At 43.1% G+C, this 19,276-nt stretch overlaps 1 protein-coding gene across 1 annotated transcript in view; it reads right to left on the reverse strand.

Annotated features, from left to right (window-relative positions):
- Positions 1-12,483: 12,483 nt before the first annotated feature.
- TMC2 (transmembrane channel like 2) overlaps positions 12,484-19,276 on the reverse strand; it is a 100,847-nt gene continuing 94,054 nt past the window's right edge. Inside the window, exons 17-19 of the mRNA XM_052650431.1 lie at positions 16,591-16,669; positions 15,420-15,531; positions 12,484-12,701 (exon numbers count right to left, since the gene is read on the reverse strand). Coding sequence (XP_052506391.1) covers positions 12,484-12,701; positions 15,420-15,531; positions 16,591-16,669 — 409 coding nt within the window. The remainder of the gene's footprint in view (positions 12,702-15,419; positions 15,532-16,590; positions 16,670-19,276) is intronic.

The following is a 19,276-nucleotide window of genomic DNA, read 5'->3' on the forward strand; positions in this document are numbered from 1 at the left end:
TTTAACCTCTGACCCACCAGGGAAGCCCATAATTAGATAAGCTTAGGAAAGTTGGGTGATTAACTTAAGGTCGTGTTGTAAGCAGCAGAGCTCAGATCTGAACCCAGGTTTGCTGACTCTGATTCATATTTACTGCTACTGAAAACAAACATTTTACTGAACATAGGCCAGGTGTGACACAGGTGTGGTACCTGGCATGTAGGAGGAACTCAACGAATATTAGTGGACTTTTTTTTTTTTAATCCCCTTTATCAGTGAATAGTGATAATTTTTTATCACAGTATTTCATTTTACCTATTCTCAGTTGAGTCCCAGTTCTCCCATCACTTCTCATAAAGTCTACTAAAACCCCAATTTTTATAAACCCAGCTACTCTGATTCATTTCTAACATTAACTTACACACATAGACAGAGCACTTATAAAACTGAGTTTTGTTTCACATGGTAAAATAGTTACGCATTCTGTTTTTCAACTTCCAGTGGCAGTAGATAGACAGTTTACTGATTAAATGTTGAAACCTGGAAAATATGTTCAGTATATAAACCTGCCAGTTATTGGTCTCTTGGTTGGTTTTTTTTTTATTTAAACAGGGTTGCTAAGAATCTTTCAGGTTTCCTCTGTCTTCTTCAGGTCTTTTCAAAATGGCAGTGGGGTTTGTGGGAGCACTCTTATATCCTAGTTACAGGGGAAGAGGGGGCATTTCTCAGTTCTCTGTGCTTAGGATCTGGTGCTGTGTCTTGGGACACCATCAATCCCTGCTATAAAATGGCTGCTTTGGACTGGTCCCTGGACCTGTACACTTTTGTCCTCTGAGCCACACTGATCTTAGCCAAATACTTGAAATCTCTGAGCTGTATCTTCTTATGTCAGGCCTCTATTGGTGGAAATACTCCTCACTGAGGCATTTGTGGTCTTTGGGGTCACCTGTCTGCCATGTATAGGCTGGGAGGACCATGCTTATTACCAGAGGAACTTTTATCCTAACCCTTTGCTCATGAAGGACATCCCTGGTGTCTCAGACAGTAAAGAATCTGCCTGCAATGCAAGAGATCTGGGTTCCTGGGTTGGGAAGATCCCCTGGAGAAGGGAATGGCAACTCACTCCTCATGAATGCTCTGTAAGCCTTCCTCTGATGCACTGACCATTGCATTGGGTTGAGTGTGGGACCTCTAGAGCAGGGGTCAGCAAACCATGACCCTGGGGACTAAATCTGGCTTGTGGCTTATTTTTGTAGGACCTCAGAGCTAAGAATGATTTTTGCGTTTTTAAAGGGTTTTAATTTTGGGGTGTGTGTGTGGCAGAGACTAATGGGGCCCACGAAGTCTCAAATCTTTATTATCTGACAATTTATGCAAAAGGATTGCTAGTCCCTATTCTGAGATCTGATGAGATTGGGCGTTTTCAGGGTCATATGGCTGTCCCTGTTCTTGGAGGTAGGCAGTTTCATCTGTGCCATGTTTGGGGAACATGGCAGAAGTGAACAGATAATGATATTTGTAGAAATGAAAAACTTGTTGAAATTTAAAAGAAATGCATTGACTCATTAGCAGATTAGGCATGGTTTAAGAGAGTGTTAGTGAATTGGAAGATCTAACCAAATAATTTATTGAGAATGCAACAAAGATAAAGAGGCGAAAGAGCGGTTAGGAGATGTGGAATAAGTCTAGCCCAGAAAGCAGGAAGGATTTTAGTGAGGGTTCTCTTCAGAGAAACAGAAGCAATAGGATATAGCTATAGATAAAATGAATGGGGCTTCCCTGGTGGCTCAGAATGGGGTGAAGAATTTGCCTGTAGTGCAGGAAATAGCGGGTTTGATCTCTGGAGGATCAAAGGATCAGGAAGATCCCCTGGAGGAGGGCATGGCAACCCACTCCAGTATCTTGCCTGGATAATCCCATGGGCATAGGAGCCTGGCTGGCTACAGTCTATAGGGTCACAAAGAGTCAGATGTGACTGAAGCGACTTAGCATGCAAGTACATAGATATAGATAAGAGGGAATTTATTATAGGAAATGGCTCACATGTTTGTGGAAGCCAGGAAGTTTCTCAGTCTGCCATCTGTGGGCAGGAGAACCAGGGAAACTGATGATGTTAATTCAGTTTGAACCCAAAGGCCTAAGAATGGGGTTGAGGGCAGCTGATGTAGGCCCAAGTCTGATACTGAAAGCCTAAGAACCCAGAGTGTCCGAGGGACAGGAGGAAATGGATGTCTCAGCTCAAGCAGAGATAGAACTAATTTGCCCTTCCTTCACTTTTTTGTTCTATTCTTGTTCTCAGTGAATTGGTTGATGACCGTCCATGTTTGGGAGGGCCATCTGCTTTACTCAGTTCCCCAACTCAGATGCTAATCTCTTCCAGGAACACCCTCACAAACACAACTAGAAACAGTGTTTTACCAGCTGTCTGGGAGTCCCTTAGTCTAGTTGAGTTGACAACATAAAATTAACCGTCATCAGGAGGAACAATATTTGAATAGCTGGTGGATGTAGTTTCCCAAGAACTGATGAAAAACACTGAGCCAAAAGGTACGGGAATGCATCTCAAACAGGATAAAAAGAAATCCAGGCTTGTACCCTTGTAATAAACCAGCAAAACACCAAGAACAAAGAGAAGATCTTGAAAACATATTTTAAATAATTCAAATTTATAATGGTCACAAATTGTTCAGGATTTCTACTTTCTTGTACCATTTTTGTTAGTTTTCTGGGAATTTGTTCATTTCATATATTTTGTTGTTAGTCGTGTCTGACTCTTCATGACCCCATTGACTGCAGCACACCAGGATTCCCTGTCTTTTACTATCTCCTGAGTTTGCTCAAACTCTTGTCCATTGAGTTGGTGATGCCATCCATTTCATCCTCTGTTGTCCCCTTCTGCCTTCAGTCTTTCCCAGCATCAGGGTCTTTTCCAGTGAGTCGGCTCTTCGCATTAGGTGGGTATCGGAGCTTTAGTTTCAGCATCAGTCCTTCCAATGAATATTCAGGATTGACTGGTTTGATCTCCTTGCTGTCCAAGGGACTTTAAAAAGTCTTTTCTGACACCACAGTCCAAAATCAATACTTCAGCACTCAGCCTTTTTTATGGTCCAACTCACATCTATACAGGACTACTGCAAAACCATAGCTTTGAATATACGGACCTTTGTAGGCAAAGTAATGCCTCTGCTTTTTAGTGTGCTGTCTAGGTTGGTCATAGCTTTTCTTTCAAGGAGCAAGCGTCTTAATTTCATAGCTGCAGTCACCATCTGCTGTGATTTTGGAGCCCAAGAAAAATAAAGCATTTCATCTGTGCTTTCACATTTTTTAGTATAGATTTGAATAGATTTTTTTATGTTTTGTGTAGCATATATAGCTGTGATCTTTTTTATCCTTAATATTTATTTTTACCTTATTTTCATCATTCTCAAAAGTTAATTTTATTTTCCTTTTCAAACATTGAACTTTAGATTTTGTTGATTCTATTGTATGTGTATTTTTTTTTAACTTTTATTCTTGTATTTATTATTTCCTTCTACTTGATGGCTTTATTTTGCTGTGTTTTGTTTCTTAATATGGAAGTTTGTTCTTTGGTTTAAAAATTTCTCCTTCAATATGCATTTCTTTCTAGATACTTCTTTAGCTGTATTCACTAATTTGGCATGCAATACTTATAATTCAAATCAAGTTTATTCTAGTTTTCATTATGATTGCTTCAAGGACCCACACGTTGTTTAGATGGGTATTAAAGAGTGAAGGTATTAAAGCTCCTCCTTGCTTTCCATTGCTGCTTTCTAAACATTATTTCCTGTTTCTCTGAGAAAACCCCCAGCCACCCATTACTGCCTGGTAGCATTCGATTTCGTACTGGGAAGGACTGTACTTTTTGGATGAGGAGGCAAGATGCTATTGATCAAAACAGTTTTGGGGTCTCTAAGCTGTTGTACTTCCTCATCTCAGATTTACTATCCTGATTGTATTGTTCCAGCTTCTGTCAGTATCCACCTAGTTCTCTCTTTAAGTGCTGGTGTGGCCATGACAGCTGGCATCATTTTATGTGTGTGAGGCCCAGGGACTCATTGTAGTCTGCAGACACCTCACAGACAGGAAGCTTGAACTGGTGGGGCTGGTGGGAGGGTGCGTGGAGAAATGAGCCTAAAGCTGCATCTGTTCATCTTCCCAGAAACCTAACTAAGTCATGTAATTCAACTGGTCTTTTTTGGGCCCCTGAGAACATAGCTATGTTTTGAGCTAGTGGGCGTCTTGAAGACTATGTGATCGAACATCTTTTGTGGATGAGGTATCAGCTGTAATGATGTTCAAGAAGCTACAGAATCAGTTTTTCCATTCCTTAGAAGAAAAAAAAAAAAGTTTTTATGTGCCCATTGTATGCCAAATATCTTTGTAGATGCTGGGGGTACAGTAGTATACAAAGTCAAGTCCCTGCCACCGTGGAGTTTACATCCTAGGAGACAGGAAATCAAGTAAATATGTAGTACATACTTGGTACCATAGATGTTGGTACATGTTAAGGAAGGTAGCATTGAGTCCCTCAGTGGAGGGGCAACATTTCGAGCAGAGACGTGGAAGGATGATGAAAGCAGTGATAGTACGAACCCATGGCCTCTTCATTCAGAGACGTCACTACCCATGTGCTAAGATGTAGCAGTGTGGGAGGCTGACCAGGGTTCCTGAGGAAGATTTCAGGGGCAGGAGGTAATTTAGGTATTCACAGAAGGGTGTGTAGGTCATTTAGAGATGGAGGGTAGAAAGAGTTGAAAGTCAATCCAGAGAGAAGAAACTCTTGGAGGTGTAAGAGATTCATCCTGCTCGGTAGTTGGACGAAAGACTGAAGGATCTAACATGAAAGATCTAGAATGTATGAAGCCTTGAATGAAGGCCAGGGTGAGGGGCTTGGGCCTGATGACTCTTACTCTCCATAAAGCAGTGTTTGATAGCGGATTAGTTTGGAGGTGATGTGCAAAACATTTCCCACCAAGTTCCAGCTGAGGAAATGGCAGCAGGTCTGAAGGAGGCTACTGGCTTGCCAGGTGTGCTCCAGGCTCAGCTTTAAAAAGCCATGTGGGCCTTTCTTGTCTCTGTGTTCACCCATTGGGAAGGATAATACACTGCAGCATCTCTTCCTCTTTTTATTTAGCCTGGTGTATGGCTCACTGTGTCATTTTGGTGTAATTAAGCTGGAGGTTTTACTCTGAGCAGTGTTAATGGGGACTTACGGAAATGAATGTGCTATTTAAGTTCAAAGGACGAGGCAGAGCTTCAGGAAAGGAAATTACATGAAACAACCACAGGATGGCAGCACTTAACACTCATTTCCTGAATTTTTCTCATCAAATTTCAAAGGTGTCTGGCAATTCCCAGGCCAAATAAACCCTGCAACATTCTTTGGTAACGATTTATACATATTTGCAGCATTTCTTTACAGAGACACATAAGAATGGGAATCCTTCTAGAAAGATCATTTAGGAATACTGGGTAAAAGTTATCTGTTACTTATTAAGAACTTAGTCTAACGCTTGGCACTTAGTCTTATATGTGTCAGCTTGTTGAATCTTCACAGCAGAATCTGGAGGTCTCTGTGCACCTGTCCTTAGGTTGCTGCTGCTGCGTTGCTTCAATCGTGTCTGACTCTGCGACCCCATAGACAGCAGCCCACCAGGCTCCTCCATCCATAGGATTTTCCAGGCAAGAGTACTGGAGTGGGTTGCCATTGCCTTCTCTGGTCCTTAGGTTAATTCCTGATATATTTTGATTTATTTCTAGTATCATATATGCTTTGTATTTGTGCTGTTTTTTGTTTCTTTGTCCTCCTTTTTCTTAGAGGCACTAGTAACCTAAGATCACTTTATTTTTAATTTTTTAGTAACATATTTTTTCTTTTTTATTGAGGTATAGTTGATTTACATTGTTGTGTTCAGTTCAGTTTAGTCGCTCAGTTGTGTCCGACTCTTTGCGACCCCACAAGTCGCACAGCATGCCAGGCCTCCCTGTCCATCACCAACTCCCAGAGTTCACTCAGACTTGTGTCCATCAAGTCAGTGATGCCATCCAGCCATCTCATCCTCGATCGTCCCCTTCTCCTCCTGCCTCCAATCCCTCCCAGCATCAAAGTCTTTTCCAGTGAGTCAACTCTTCACATGAGGTGGCCAAAGTACTGGAGTTTCAGCTTTAGCATCATTCCTCCCAAAGAAATCCCAGGACTGATCTCCTTCAGAATGGTCTGGTTGGATCTCCTTGCAGTCCAAGGGACTCTCAAGAGTCTTCTCCAACACCACAGTTCAAAAGCATCAATTCTTCGGCGCTCAGCTTTCTTCACAGTCCAACTCTCACATCCATACATGAGTACTGGAAAAACCATAGCCTTGACTAGACGGACCTTAGTCGGCAGAGTAATGTCTCTGCTTTTGAATATGCTATGTAGGTTGGTCATAACTTTTCTTCCAAGGAGTAAGCATCTTTTAATTTCATGGCTGCAATCACCACCTGCAGTGATTTTGGAGCCCCCAAAAATAAAGTCTGACACTGTTTCCACTGTTTCTCCATCTATTTCCCATGGAGTGATGGGACCGGATGCCATGATCTTAGTTTTCTGAATGTTGAGCTTTAAACCAACTTTTTCACTCTCCTCTTTCACTTTCATCAAGAGGCTCTTTAGTTCCTCTTCACTTTCTGCCATAAGGGTGGTGTCATCTGCATATCTGAGGTTATTGATATTTCTCCTGGCAATCTTGATTCCAGCTTGTGCTTCTTCCAGTCCAGCGTTTCTCATGATGTACTCTGCATATAAGTTAAGTAAGCAAGGTGACAGTATACAACCTTGACATAAGGTTTCAGGTATATAGCAAAGTGATTCAGTTATATATATATATTTCAGATTCTTTTCCATTAGAGTTTATTAGAAGATGTTGAATATAGTCTCCTGTGCTATACAGTAGATTCTTGTTTATAGCACTGTGTATCTGAGGCTCCAATACTCTGGCCACCTCATGCGAAGAGCCGACTCATTGGAAAAAACCCTGATGCTGGGAAAGATTGAGGGCAGGAGGAGAAGGGGATGACAGAGAATGAGATGGTTGGATGGCATCACTGATTCAATGGACATGAATCTGCGCAAACTCGTGGAGATAGTGAAGGACAAGAGAAGCCTGAGGTGCTGCAGACCATGGGGTTGCAAAGAACCAGACACAACTTAGCAACTGAACAGCAACAACTTATCTGTTAATTGCAAACTTCTAATTTATCCCCCCTTCTCCTTTGTAATTATAAATTTGTTTTCTATGTCTGTGAGTCTTGTTTCATAAAGAGGAAGTTTATTTGCATAATAGTTTTTTAGATTTCACATATAAATGATATAATAATATGATACTTGTCTTTCTCTGTCTTAGGGTGATAATCTCTAGGTCCATCCATGTTACTGCAAATGGCATTATTTCATTTTTATGGCTGAGTAATATTCCATTATAGATAGATAGATAGATAGATAGATAGATAGATAGATAGATGTGTGTGTGTGTACTGGCTCCTTGTATTGAGAGCATGGAGTCTTAGCTATTGGACTACCAGGTAAGTCCCTACCATATCTTTATATCCATTTATCTGTTGATAGACCTTTAGGTTGCTTCTGTATCTTGGCTGTTGAAAACAGTGCTGCTATGAACAGTGAGGTTCATGTACCTTTTGGAATTAGAGTTTTTGTCTTTTCTGAATACATGCCCAAGAGTGGGATTGCTTGGTCATATGGTAACTCTTTAGTTTTTAAAGGAACCTCTCCATAGTGGTTGCACCAGTTTATATTCCCAAAAATATTTCAGGAGGGTTCCTTTTTGTCTATACTCTCTCCATCACTTATTATTTGTAGACTTTTTGATAATGGTCATTCTGACAAGTGTGAGGTGATACCTCATTGTAATTTTGATTTGCATTTCTGTAATAATTCGTGATGGCACATCTTTTCATGTGCCTATTGGTCGTCCGTATGTCATTTTCGGAGAAATGTCTACTTAGGTCTTCTGCCCATTTTTTGGTTAAATAGTTTTTTTCTTTTTTCTTGATATTGAGCTGTATGAACTGTTTTGGTATTTTGGAAATTAATCTGTTGCTGACTGCATTGTTTGCAAACATTTTCTCCCATTCTGTAGGTTATCTTTTTGTTTTGTTTATGGTTTCCCCTGTTATGCAAAAGCTTTTAAGCTTACTTAGGTCCCATTTGTGTATTTCTGCTTCTGTTTGCATTACTCTAGGAGATGAACCCAAAAAACTATTGGTGTGGTTTATGTTAAAGAGTGTTTTGCCTATGTTTTCCTTTAGGGGTTTTATAGTATCTGGTCTTACATTTAGGTCTTTAATCTATTTTGAGTTTATTTTTGTATGTGGTGTTAGAGAATGTTCTAGTTTCCTTCTTTTACATACAGTGGTCCAGTTTTCCCAGCACCATTTATTGAAGAGGCAGTCTTTTCTCTGCTGTGTATTCTTGCCATCTTTGTCGCAGATTAATTGGCCATAAGAGCAGGGGGTTGCTTCTGGACTGTCTATCCTGTTCCACTGACGTGTATGTCTGTTTTTGTGCCAGTACCGTACTGTTTTGATTATTGTAGCTTTGAAGTATATTCTGAATTCAGGGAGCATGATTCTTCCACCCCTGTTTGTCTTCAAGATTGTTGTGTCTATTCAGGGCCTTTTTGTTTTTTTCCATACAAGTTAAAATTTGTTTTTGTTCCAGCTCTGTGAAAAATGCCTCTGGTAATTTGATAGAAACTGCACTGAATCTGTAGTTTGTCTTGGGTAGTATGGTCATTTTAACAATATTGATCCTTCCAATCCAAGAACACTGTAGATCTTTCCATCTGTTTGTGTCATCTTTAATTTCTTTCATCAGCATCTTATAGTTTTTTGGAGTACAGGTTTTTGCCTCTTTAGGTAGGTTTATGCCTAGGCATTTTATTCATTTTGATGTGATTGTAAATAACCTAAGGTCACTTTAGATTAAATTTTCCATTTGAACTTTTTAAATATTTATTTTTTTTGTTTATTTGGCTGGGCTGAGTCTTGGTTGAGGCACATGGGATCTTCAATCTTTGTTTCAGCATACAGGATCTTTATTTGAAGCATGTTGGATCTAGTTCCCCAATCAGGGGTCAAACCCAGGCCCCCTGCATTGGGAGCATGGAATCTTAGCCACTGGACCACCAGGGAAGTCCTCTTGAGTTTTTCTGACACACAGCTGGTATGGGAATTTTTGATTCTCTGTGTGAGGGCTGTCTTGAGATATAATTTCTCAAAGGAGATTTTTGTCTTCCACTTTCTGCTGGTTTATTCCTTATTGTCCCTTTTACAGCATATGGAACTTTGTTGTCCCAGCTTTGGGTGGGCTCTACAAAGCATATCTGAATTGAGGGTCACCAGTGTAGTGGGTGCTGTTAGTACCCTGCCTAGGTTCCTACTGGCTGGTGTATCACTTCTAGTTTCTGTGAGTATCTGAGTCATGGGGCAATCAGGTGTCCCTCTTGATCTTCAGCAGGAGTGTGTTTTTACTTATATGCTTCTTTGTATAATGGGCCTGTTTATGGACACTAACCATGTAGATTCTTAGAAATGAAAGAATCAGCCTTCAAAAATAGTGTCTGACAGAAAATTTTAGTGTCTGTTTCATTTCCCTCCAGTAAGGAATGCGCAGACAAACTAAGGTAATATCAGTAAGATAACAGTTATAATTCTCTGGATAAACTGTTAAATAGACTTGCTAGTTCAATCAGGCTTTCCTGGTGGCTAGACGGTAAAGAATTTGCCTGCAAGGCAGGAGACCTGCGTTTGAATCCTGTGTCAGGAAGATCCCCTGGAGAAGGAAATGGCTATCCACTCCAGTGAAAAGCAGAGATTGCACTTTGCCAACAAAGGTCTGTATAGTCAAAGCTATGGTTTTTCCAGTAGTCATGTACGGATGTGAGAGTTGGACCATAAAGAAAGCTGCACGCCTAAGAATTGATGCTTTCAAACTATGGTGCTCGAGAAGACGCTTGAGAGCCCCTTGGACAGCAAAGAATCAAACCAGTCAGTGCTAAAGGAAAACAGCCCTGAATAATGATTGGAAGGACTCATGCTGAAGCTGAAACTTCAATACTTTGGCCACCTGATGCAAAGAGCCAGCACGTTGGAAAAGAGTCTGACGCTGGGAAAGATTGTGGGCAGGAGGAGAAGGGGTTGACAGAGGATGAGATGGTTGGATGGCATCACCGACTTAATGAACATGAGTTTGAGCAAACTCTGGGAGATAGTATAGGACAGGGAAGCCTAGTGTGCTGAAGTCCATGGAGTTGCAGAGAATGGGGCACCACTTAGTGATTGAACAGCAACAAAATTCAAATCATTCTTAGGTGAATTGAGGAAAGAAAGAGAAAGGAAAGAGGGATGGAAGGAAGGGTGCTCTTCATGGTTGATGATCCCTAGGCTGAGTAGTGAAGCTTTACAATGGAATGAGCTGGAAGATCAGCTCTGAGAAGGCAGAGATGAAACTCCCCTCACACTGTTTTCTAATGAAATGTCCCAGCTATAAAGTCATACCAGATGAACATCCCTTCTCTCTTACCCATGCCTTCTTCCTCTACCCATCTCCCTAGCTCATTTGAAGTTTCCTTTTGCTTGATGGTCCTAGGATCCACCGTTAACGAATCCACTGATGGATGTCTTTCAGAAAAGCTTTAGTGTTTTCATGACAGAGATCTGGTAACTATTTAAATTAAGAAACCTGTTAAAATGTGTCCAAAAATTCTTTGACCACTCTTCATTCAAGAGCTGGAGCCTAATTTCCATCTCTGAGTGTAAGCTAGACTTAGTGACTCTGTTCTAATGAACAGAAACTGGTGGAATTGATAGTGTAACTTTTGAGAACAGGTTATAAGAGGTGTTGTGGCTTCCTCCTTGCTGTCAGATCACTGGGGAAAAGTGAGCTGCTGTGTTGTGAGGACACCTAAGCAGCCCTATGGAGAGGTCATTGTAGGGAGTAAGCAAGTCTGTGGATGGCCAGCAAGGAAGCAACACCTCCTGCTAGCAGCCACGAGTGAGCCACTTGTGAATGTATCTTCCAACTCCCGACAAATGTTCTGATGACTGTAGCCCTGCCTCAGATTGTGACTGCAATATGCAGAACCAGAATTTCCTGGTGAAGCCAATCCCAAATTCTTGATCCACAGAAACTGTGTGAGATAACAAACGTTTACTGTTTTAAGCTGTTAAATTTGGGGGATAATTTATTATGTAACAATAGATAACATACATTCCTTCACATAAAGTTATGTGTCATCAGAACAGGATAATCTGTGTTTGTGGTGGGTGAGTAGGGATATTGGTCAGCCTTGGAAGCCTGAGGGTGACCTCTGGGAGTCCTGGACTGAGACTGGCACCCTGCTGATACTTGACCCATGCTGGCAAGGCCTCCTCAGTGGTCTGGCCTCCCTGGCTGATGCCCCCACGAGACTTCTGCACAGAACCAGGATGTGACATGCAGGATGTGATCGCCAGAGACAAGGCTCTGCACTGCACTCTGCAGAACTCCTCCCCCTCCCCCAAACCCTTTACAGTAAACAATCACTCATTTTAGAATTTCGTGCATGAGAAAGATTTTTCTGCCCTGAGCAATATTTTGTTTCCTTCACCAGGTCGTCCCTGATGGCTCAGAATGTAAAGAATCCATCTACAATGCAGGAGGCCCAGGTTTGATCTCTGGGTCAGGAAGATCCTCTGGAGAAGGAAATGGCAACCCACTCCAGTATTCTTGCCTGGAGAATTCCGTGGACAGAGGAGACTGGTAGGCCACAGTCCATGGGGTCTTGAGTCAGACATGACTGAATGACTAACACTCTCAGTTAGGTCAGAGGAACCATGCTGCTGTCTCTTTGCCTTGCTGCCAGGGAGGCTCCAGTGCCCTTTTGATGCTTGATGGCATCAGCTCTCCTCCAGCTAGTTTCTGGAGAATCACCATTTCCCACTCACCAAGGCTGGACTTCATTTTACTTTTATTTTCATTAGCTTCTTGAACCTTTTGTTTACACTGCATCACCCCCTTTGGAAGGAAGTGGTTGGTGGTCAGGAATGTGTGTCTCTCTGCAACCTCTTCCCAGTTGGTGGAGCTGGTAGAAACCTGTCCCCACGTGGGCTCCGTGCAAAAAGTCTATGATGGTGATCATGGCCCTGTCCCCTCTCCCCAAGTCTGGAGCCGAGGGAATCTGCTGTGAGTGCAGGGTACAGAGCTGCCTGAGCCAGGACTCTGGGATGGGTAGTTAGTCGGGGGAAGGCTCAGCTCTGCTAAGAGGTGGATGAAGCCATTGTCCTCTGGGCAGCTAACAAGAGCCTGAGACTGAGTCATCAAAGTCCCCACAATCGGTGAGAGTAGAGAGAACATGCACGTGTATGAGAGAAGAGAGGAGGAGGGAATGATTTGGGGGGTGGGGTCTGAGGATCAGCCCCAGGACCATGCTCCATTAGTCCCAGCTGTCAGTGGGGTGGTCTCCAGGCCCGCTTTCCAGATGTTGACCTCCAAGGATGAGCCTGAGGCTGGGCTTGGCCAGAGTCTGGTCTGACACCAGGGGCCCGAGATACAGGGAGGTGCTGGGAGGCAGGCAGCACAGTCTTGCCGGCAGAACTGGAGGCCCCAGGGCCCTGTGCCTTCTGGTCCAGGGTCTGGCTTTGGCTAGCAGAGTGATGGGCAGTCCCTGGAAATGAACAAGACAAGAATGAGGATATAGGAGATTTCCCTACAGTGTCCTGGTGTGGAATTGGAGTTCTTGGAAGCTGCCCTGTGCTCTAGGTAGATTCCAGTCCTATATGGTGATGTAAGAATGGCTGGATCACCTTTGGGCACCTGGGGGCCCCTTGGCCCACTCTTGAAATAACAGCTGTGTTGGAGGAGTATGATCTGCTGGATAGAGAGCTAGATTTTGAATGCTGGTCTTAGGCTAGACTCTCCGAGCCTGGTTTTGTTGAGAATAAAATCAGCTACAGTAACAGCTCATAGATGGCTACCAGGGTCAAATATGATGATAGAAAGGGTTGTAGAAACTGGGTCAATCCCAGGACAGTGCCGTGCTAGTCAGATCCATTTCCAGCTCTTTCACCTACTTGTTTCCCTCCTTTCCTTAACTCCACGTTGGGGACAATTACTGGCTTGTTCTTCACCAAACCCAGTTCTAGGACATAGAAATAGACTAAATTTCCTTTGTGGATAGCATGGCCTGTGGCTGAAGTCCAGGCTTTGATGGGCACTGTATCCATGTGTGACCTCTAGGCTCCTCCCATTCCCAGCCTGATGCAGGACAGGATGAACAGAGCCAGGGTTCCCCACATCACTACTTGGGAGGAGAGTGGCCATCAAGTGGAAATACCCAATTTGGGCTTTATAGAGTGAGAAATTTTTATTGTGTTTGAGCCATTAGCTGTTTTAGGCCTGCTTGTTAGAGCAGTGTCAGTGAATACTTCAAGAAGGAGAGGGCTTCCCTGGTGGCTCAGATGGTAAAGAATCTGCAGTGCGAGAGACCCAGGTTCAATCCCTGGATTGGGAAGATTCTCTGGAGAAGGAAATGACAAGAGAAGTTAAATGAAGGCAGTGATAGATGCTGTTGGAAGTTTTCCAGGTGAAAGTTTAACACTCTTCCGTTTCCCCCTACATCCTAGTCCCACTGATGTGTTCTGATAGCCCGTTCATTAAAAAAAAAAAAAAACAAACACTGCAATATTGATTTAATCAGCATAAAATCGAAAGAGCTTCAGATCTGTAATAAAAAATTCAGATTTGGAGAGGAGCAAACTTTAGATCAGCAGCCAGTAAAGAACGTAGGGGAAGGGAGTGGATAAGGGGTACAGGAACCCTGGGACTCTGGGGCCATGAATGGACCACTGTCAAACCAATGTTAGTTTCTTGCTTTCTCATGGAAAATGTTTTATAAACCTATTTTTTCTTTTCCATTGATGTTCAAATACATCCATCCATTTTCTGTCTTTTTTTTGTTGGTGGTGATATGGCAACATAATGTCGCATTTACTCCATTTCCTACCCCTTGTGAAAAAAATCAGGTGAATTCAGACACTTTCTTCAGGTCCATGATAAATACCAACCACCCGCTCTGCTGCATTTCATCTCTGAACCAGCTGTGGACAGACTGCAGCTGATCTTGCTAAGAGGGCTGTAGCTTTGAAATGCCTTCCTTACATTTTTGAGACTCACCAGGAATAGGTTCTATGTTCACACAGACTTCTTGTCCTCTTCTTGCAACCCCCACTTGTTCATGGCTTATTTTAATACCTGTTGCTATTCCAGTATCAATGAGTGTTTGCTAGGAATATCCAAACAGGTGCCGTTTTTCCTCCTGACTTGCTTCCACAGTCACTCTCTGCACTATTGCATCTGGGGAACTGAGGGTTTTCACCTTTGGGGAAATAACTGCTATGGGGCTAGATTCTTCTTGGTTCTGTTTCCTGAAGTCTAGCCTGTCCGTTACAAAGGCAGCAAATAAATGGTAAGTAATTTCCGTACTATAAATTCTAACTAACTCCTAAACTCTCAGCAATTTCTTGTGCATCTCATTCAATTTCCACATGAAAGGTCAAAATTACTGCATACTGATACTTAAATTTTGATACAGGGACAATCCTTGGAAAACAAGAACAGCTCAGAGACGGTCTCTTTCAGTTTGCTTTCCTCGCGGCCGAAGTAGAGGTGGTCTGTGATTACTCCCCTTTGAAGTTCTGTCACACTTTGGAATGTGTGTGGCCCTTCCTCACCATGTTATTCTAGTTGTTCTAGTGCTTCTTGTCTTTTAAGAGAATATGAATTGGTTCTGGTGGGAGTAGCAGTGGCTAGATGCAAATGTCCCTGTTTCTTCTCTTAAAAAATGCTCAAAACAGCACAGAAAACAAATAGCTCCTCCATCCCTGGCAGCTGCATTACATATAAGCCAACCTCAGGGCATCTTAAAGGGATCTGGGTGGGACACCAGGCATGCTCCTACAGTGGTTTAAGTAGCCAGATACTAAGAGGATATGACATGGGAAATGATAGATGTGGAGTGAGATGAAGGCAGAGTCACTTCAGAAATGAAGAAATAATGAAGAACCATCACCATAGAAAACGTGGCATGAGACTCAGAAATGAGGGAAACAACCCTGGTACTTCCCCATTTTACAGACATTCCTCCTCCCACTGGTTTCAGGAAGTCTGTAAGCACTTGACATGCATAATCCCACCTCATTTGCACCACCCTGGGAGGTTACCTATGATTTGCTCTTGCTTCTTGCTTCTATTTGCCCAACTTCATACAGCTACTTAGAAGTTGTCCCAATTCTGACTTCAGTCCCACATGCATCTGATTTCGTAGCATTTGCTCTTTTCACTTTTGTCGCCTTGTAAAAAGTAATCATCGTGCAATAGAATATACCTTCTTTGGTGAGCTGGGTGTCATTTTTGGAGTTGCTTTTATCCGTGTCCTCTGAATCTCTGGCTGTGGCTCTGCTTTTGACAGATTTATGGCTCTTCTCAACTTCACGGAGCTGCAGGAAAAAAAATGAATGGTTGGTCCTGGCCAGGGAAATGGGTGTTTTGAGTTTCGGACCCCGGGATGGTGAGATCCAGAGGGCAGCCACCTTAAATCACTGGTTCTTGTTCTCACCGCTGGTCGGAGAGGGCATCCAGGACTCAGGTTTGCATAGCATTTGAAGGGACATCTGGCCAGGGGAAGACAGACCCTCAGCCAATCCTGTATTTCAGTGCTTTTCTACACCTGGGCAGGAGGACAGTGAGAGGGGCAGAAGGAAGTGTGGGTGGGGACTGGCAGTGAGGCTGACTTGAGATTAGTTCCAGAAGAGAGGGTGAGAAAGCAAGGAGGACAGGGCTTAGGGAGGGTTGGGGTCCAGCTTTTTCCACATTAAAGGGGTGGGGGTGCGTGTTGTGAGAGCAGAAGAGTCAGGGTGTCATCAGATGTTGAGAGAGGCTGCGCTAGTGTGAGGGGACTCACGGAGGCTCCTTAGGCCATGGGGCCCAAGCACTATGTTGTTCTGACAATGCTGTTTTCTTTAGTATTTCTAGTACTCGTTTTAATCAGTAGGAGTTATTGTGGGTACTAGTTTTATTATGTTTGAACACTGGTTTAACGCATTGACTTTTTCCTGTTCTTCAGCAACTACTCAAAATTTAAGTTGTTGAAAGAAAGTGAAGTGGTTCAGTCATGTCTGACTCTTTGCGACCCTATGGACTATTGCGTGCCAGGCTCCTCCATCCGTGGGATTTTTCAGGCAAGAATACTGGAGTGGGTTGCCATTTCCTTCTCCAGGGTATCGTCCCAACCCTGTGATCGAACCCCGGTCTCCCGCATTGCAGCCAGACTCTTTACCATCTGAGCCACCAGGGAATCATTACTGTTATGTATTCCCAATTACCCTCAGACTATAAATGGGTGTCACTGAATCTCTCAAGGCTGCTTCCTACCATACAGGTAACTTGGGGTTTGGTTTAGAAGAAGGCCTTTAAAGAACACAACTTGGCTTAAAAGGTGAATTAGCAAAAGCCAAAAACATAACATTTTGTTTAATGAAAACTCCCGACAGACTTACCGCTTGGATTTTCTTTCTCAGCTGGGCATTTGCTCGAGAAAGGCTTTTGGAAACTGAGTTCAAGTAGTAGATGGCCAGGCTGCAAGAGAAAAGAATGCTCCAGGGGTACTGTGATCTTGGAAAATGATGAGAGCTGGACACCTTACCTAGGAATCATAGCTGGCTTCTGGGAGTAGGTGACCTACTTTGCCTCTGGGCAGGGTGGTGGGAAGTCTAACCATCGTAAGTTCCCCACCTAAAATCAAGAAGGTCTTGGATATCCCTGTTCTCTCTATTTTATTGAACACAATTTTAGTTCTCTGAGTGTTTAATGAAGGTTAGCTAGAGGAATCAGTCCCCTTCTTGGAAATCTGAAGACGCAGGGGAGAGGCAGTGTTTCTTGTCTGCAGGAACAGCCTGGGTACCAGGCTCTGTGCCATGTGGATCCCACTCCACATCTCCATGGTTTTGATGAAACCCTATAAAGAAGAAATGATGACTTCCATCTTTAAGGGTCAGCATCCTGGAATGCAGAGAGTTAAGTCATTTGCCCAAGGCCACCTTATCTGTTAGCACTTGTCAGAGGCCACATTTGATGCCAAAGCCCTTTCCACAGTCTTCAAATGCAGAGGGAGAAGAGAGAGGTGCTAGGTGACCTGCTTCAAGTTTGCTTAGAAACACAACTGCATAGACCCTGAAGGCCCTCCCCCAGGGTACACGGACAGGAATGTCTGTCCTGGACTTGTGGTTTTCAGAGGCCAGCCCCCGCTGGCTGACTGGGTGTCCTTAAATCTGTAGTCTGGTTTCCCTTTCATGGGACCTGGGATTTGGGGTTATGACCTGGATGTACCACTTGAGAGTGAGGGGCCACAAAAGCCTGGGATGCCTCCTGGACTAGGTGCTCTGACAGTTTGTCCTTATCTGTCTCTTTTCTTCCTGCCTTTGAAGCCTCAGCTGCCCAGCTTGAGTCTTCTGATCCTTGCCCTGGGGCTACCCTGAGCCACTTCAGCAGGGTCCAAGAGCTCTCTGCAGGCAGAAGGGAGGAACTACATTGCCTTTGGCAGAGTATAGGTCAGAGGTGTCCTGTGAGCCTCCTCAAGCAAAGACTCAGAGGACTATGGGTGATGAGAGGCCAGAGGGAGGACAGGTGAAGGGACCACCATCTGTTGGGAAGGCGCCCAGCAGGCTTTGCCTGCTCTCCTCATTCACAGCCCATTTTTTAGGGAGGAACTGGTTGTTTCTTTTGAGGCTGTTTCCTGTGCAGCCTGCAAGGTCTGGTTTGGCATTTGGGGTGCAGCATTTCCGCAGGTGGTGGTCATTACCACGTCAACCTTCCCTCACATTCAGACTAGACACAGAAACCAAGGATGTAAGGAAATAGACCTATTTTGGAGAGCAATTCAGCACTGTCTACAAAGATTGAAGAAACACATACCTATGACCCAGCCATTCCACTTCTGGAAGTCTGTTTTAGAGAAAACTGTGTACAAGGAGACATATATAAGGAGAACATTTGCAATAGCACAAGAGTGGAGACAACCTACTCTATGCAGAGAAATGGGTAAATTATGGTTTATTCATACAACTGATAAAAGCAATTTTCACATATTAAGGTTTGGGGAAGTCATTCTGGCTTAAAGATGAGTTAACTTGAATTTTATGCTAACTGAAATAGCCTGTTTGTGGCCTATGAAGCATACATTACATCTGCTTTCTTTGTTTCTTTTTCCCTCTTGGCTTATAGGATCTCAGTTCCTGACCAGAGATTGAGCCAGGGCAATGAAAGTCCAGAATGTTAACTACTAGGCCACCAGGGAATTCCTATATCAGCTTCAATTATGAAATAAAAGGGTGCATTGACTAGAAATAAAGAATGTCCATGTGAAAAATAAAGATTAAATGTCTGCTTTCCTAGGATTCCAATTCCAGTCCTCCTTCAATGATAAGACTCCCTTCCCAGGTGCAAAGGCCATACTGACTCATTGTGTATGTGCTGATCTATTTCTTTTTTTTTTTGAAACCTCGAAGGAATGTATCCCTGATTTGTTTAATGTTCTTTGTTCTGATAAGATATAAAACTGTGCTGAAAACCAGGATTCTCTGGAGCAGCTTCTCAGAGTTATCTAAGAGGCTGTCTTCTGGGATATAGTCTTCAGTTTGGCTCAAATAAAATCCTTTTCTCTTCTATTATAGATTGCTTATTGATTATTTTTGAGACACCATGGAACACAGAAGAGTCATTAAAATGTGTGTTCATGTATCCACATGAGAAAGTCCCCCAAACATAATGTGAGTGAGGAAAGCTGTGTAGTCTGAACCAGTCATGAAAAATTTTATAACTCAGAAGCAGTAGTACATACATGTGATTAAATGGTTCAGATTGAAAATGATTGAAATTAATCCAAATAGCGGTTACCTTTGGAGAAGGAGGGAGAGAGAAAGATTAGGTGGGCTTGAACTGTAATGTCTTTTAAAAAGAGACCAATTGGAAGCAAATATTGCTAAATGTTAACATCCGTTGAATCTTGTGATCTTGCACATGATTGTCTGCATATGTCTGTATGTTGGGACTATTTCATACTGCCCTCTTCCTTCCTTGAACATTCATTGCCTGCTATACCCCAGCCATGGAGCTGGTACTGGGGACACAGATCACCAAGCCCACTCACATGTTCAGTCTGTGAGGATGATGGTGACAGATGCACTG

Source organism: Budorcas taxicolor, chromosome 13, assembly GCF_023091745.1.
Source record: "Budorcas taxicolor isolate Tak-1 chromosome 13, Takin1.1, whole genome shotgun sequence".
In the NCBI taxonomy this organism is placed as follows: Eukaryota; Metazoa; Chordata; class Mammalia; order Artiodactyla; family Bovidae; genus Budorcas; species Budorcas taxicolor.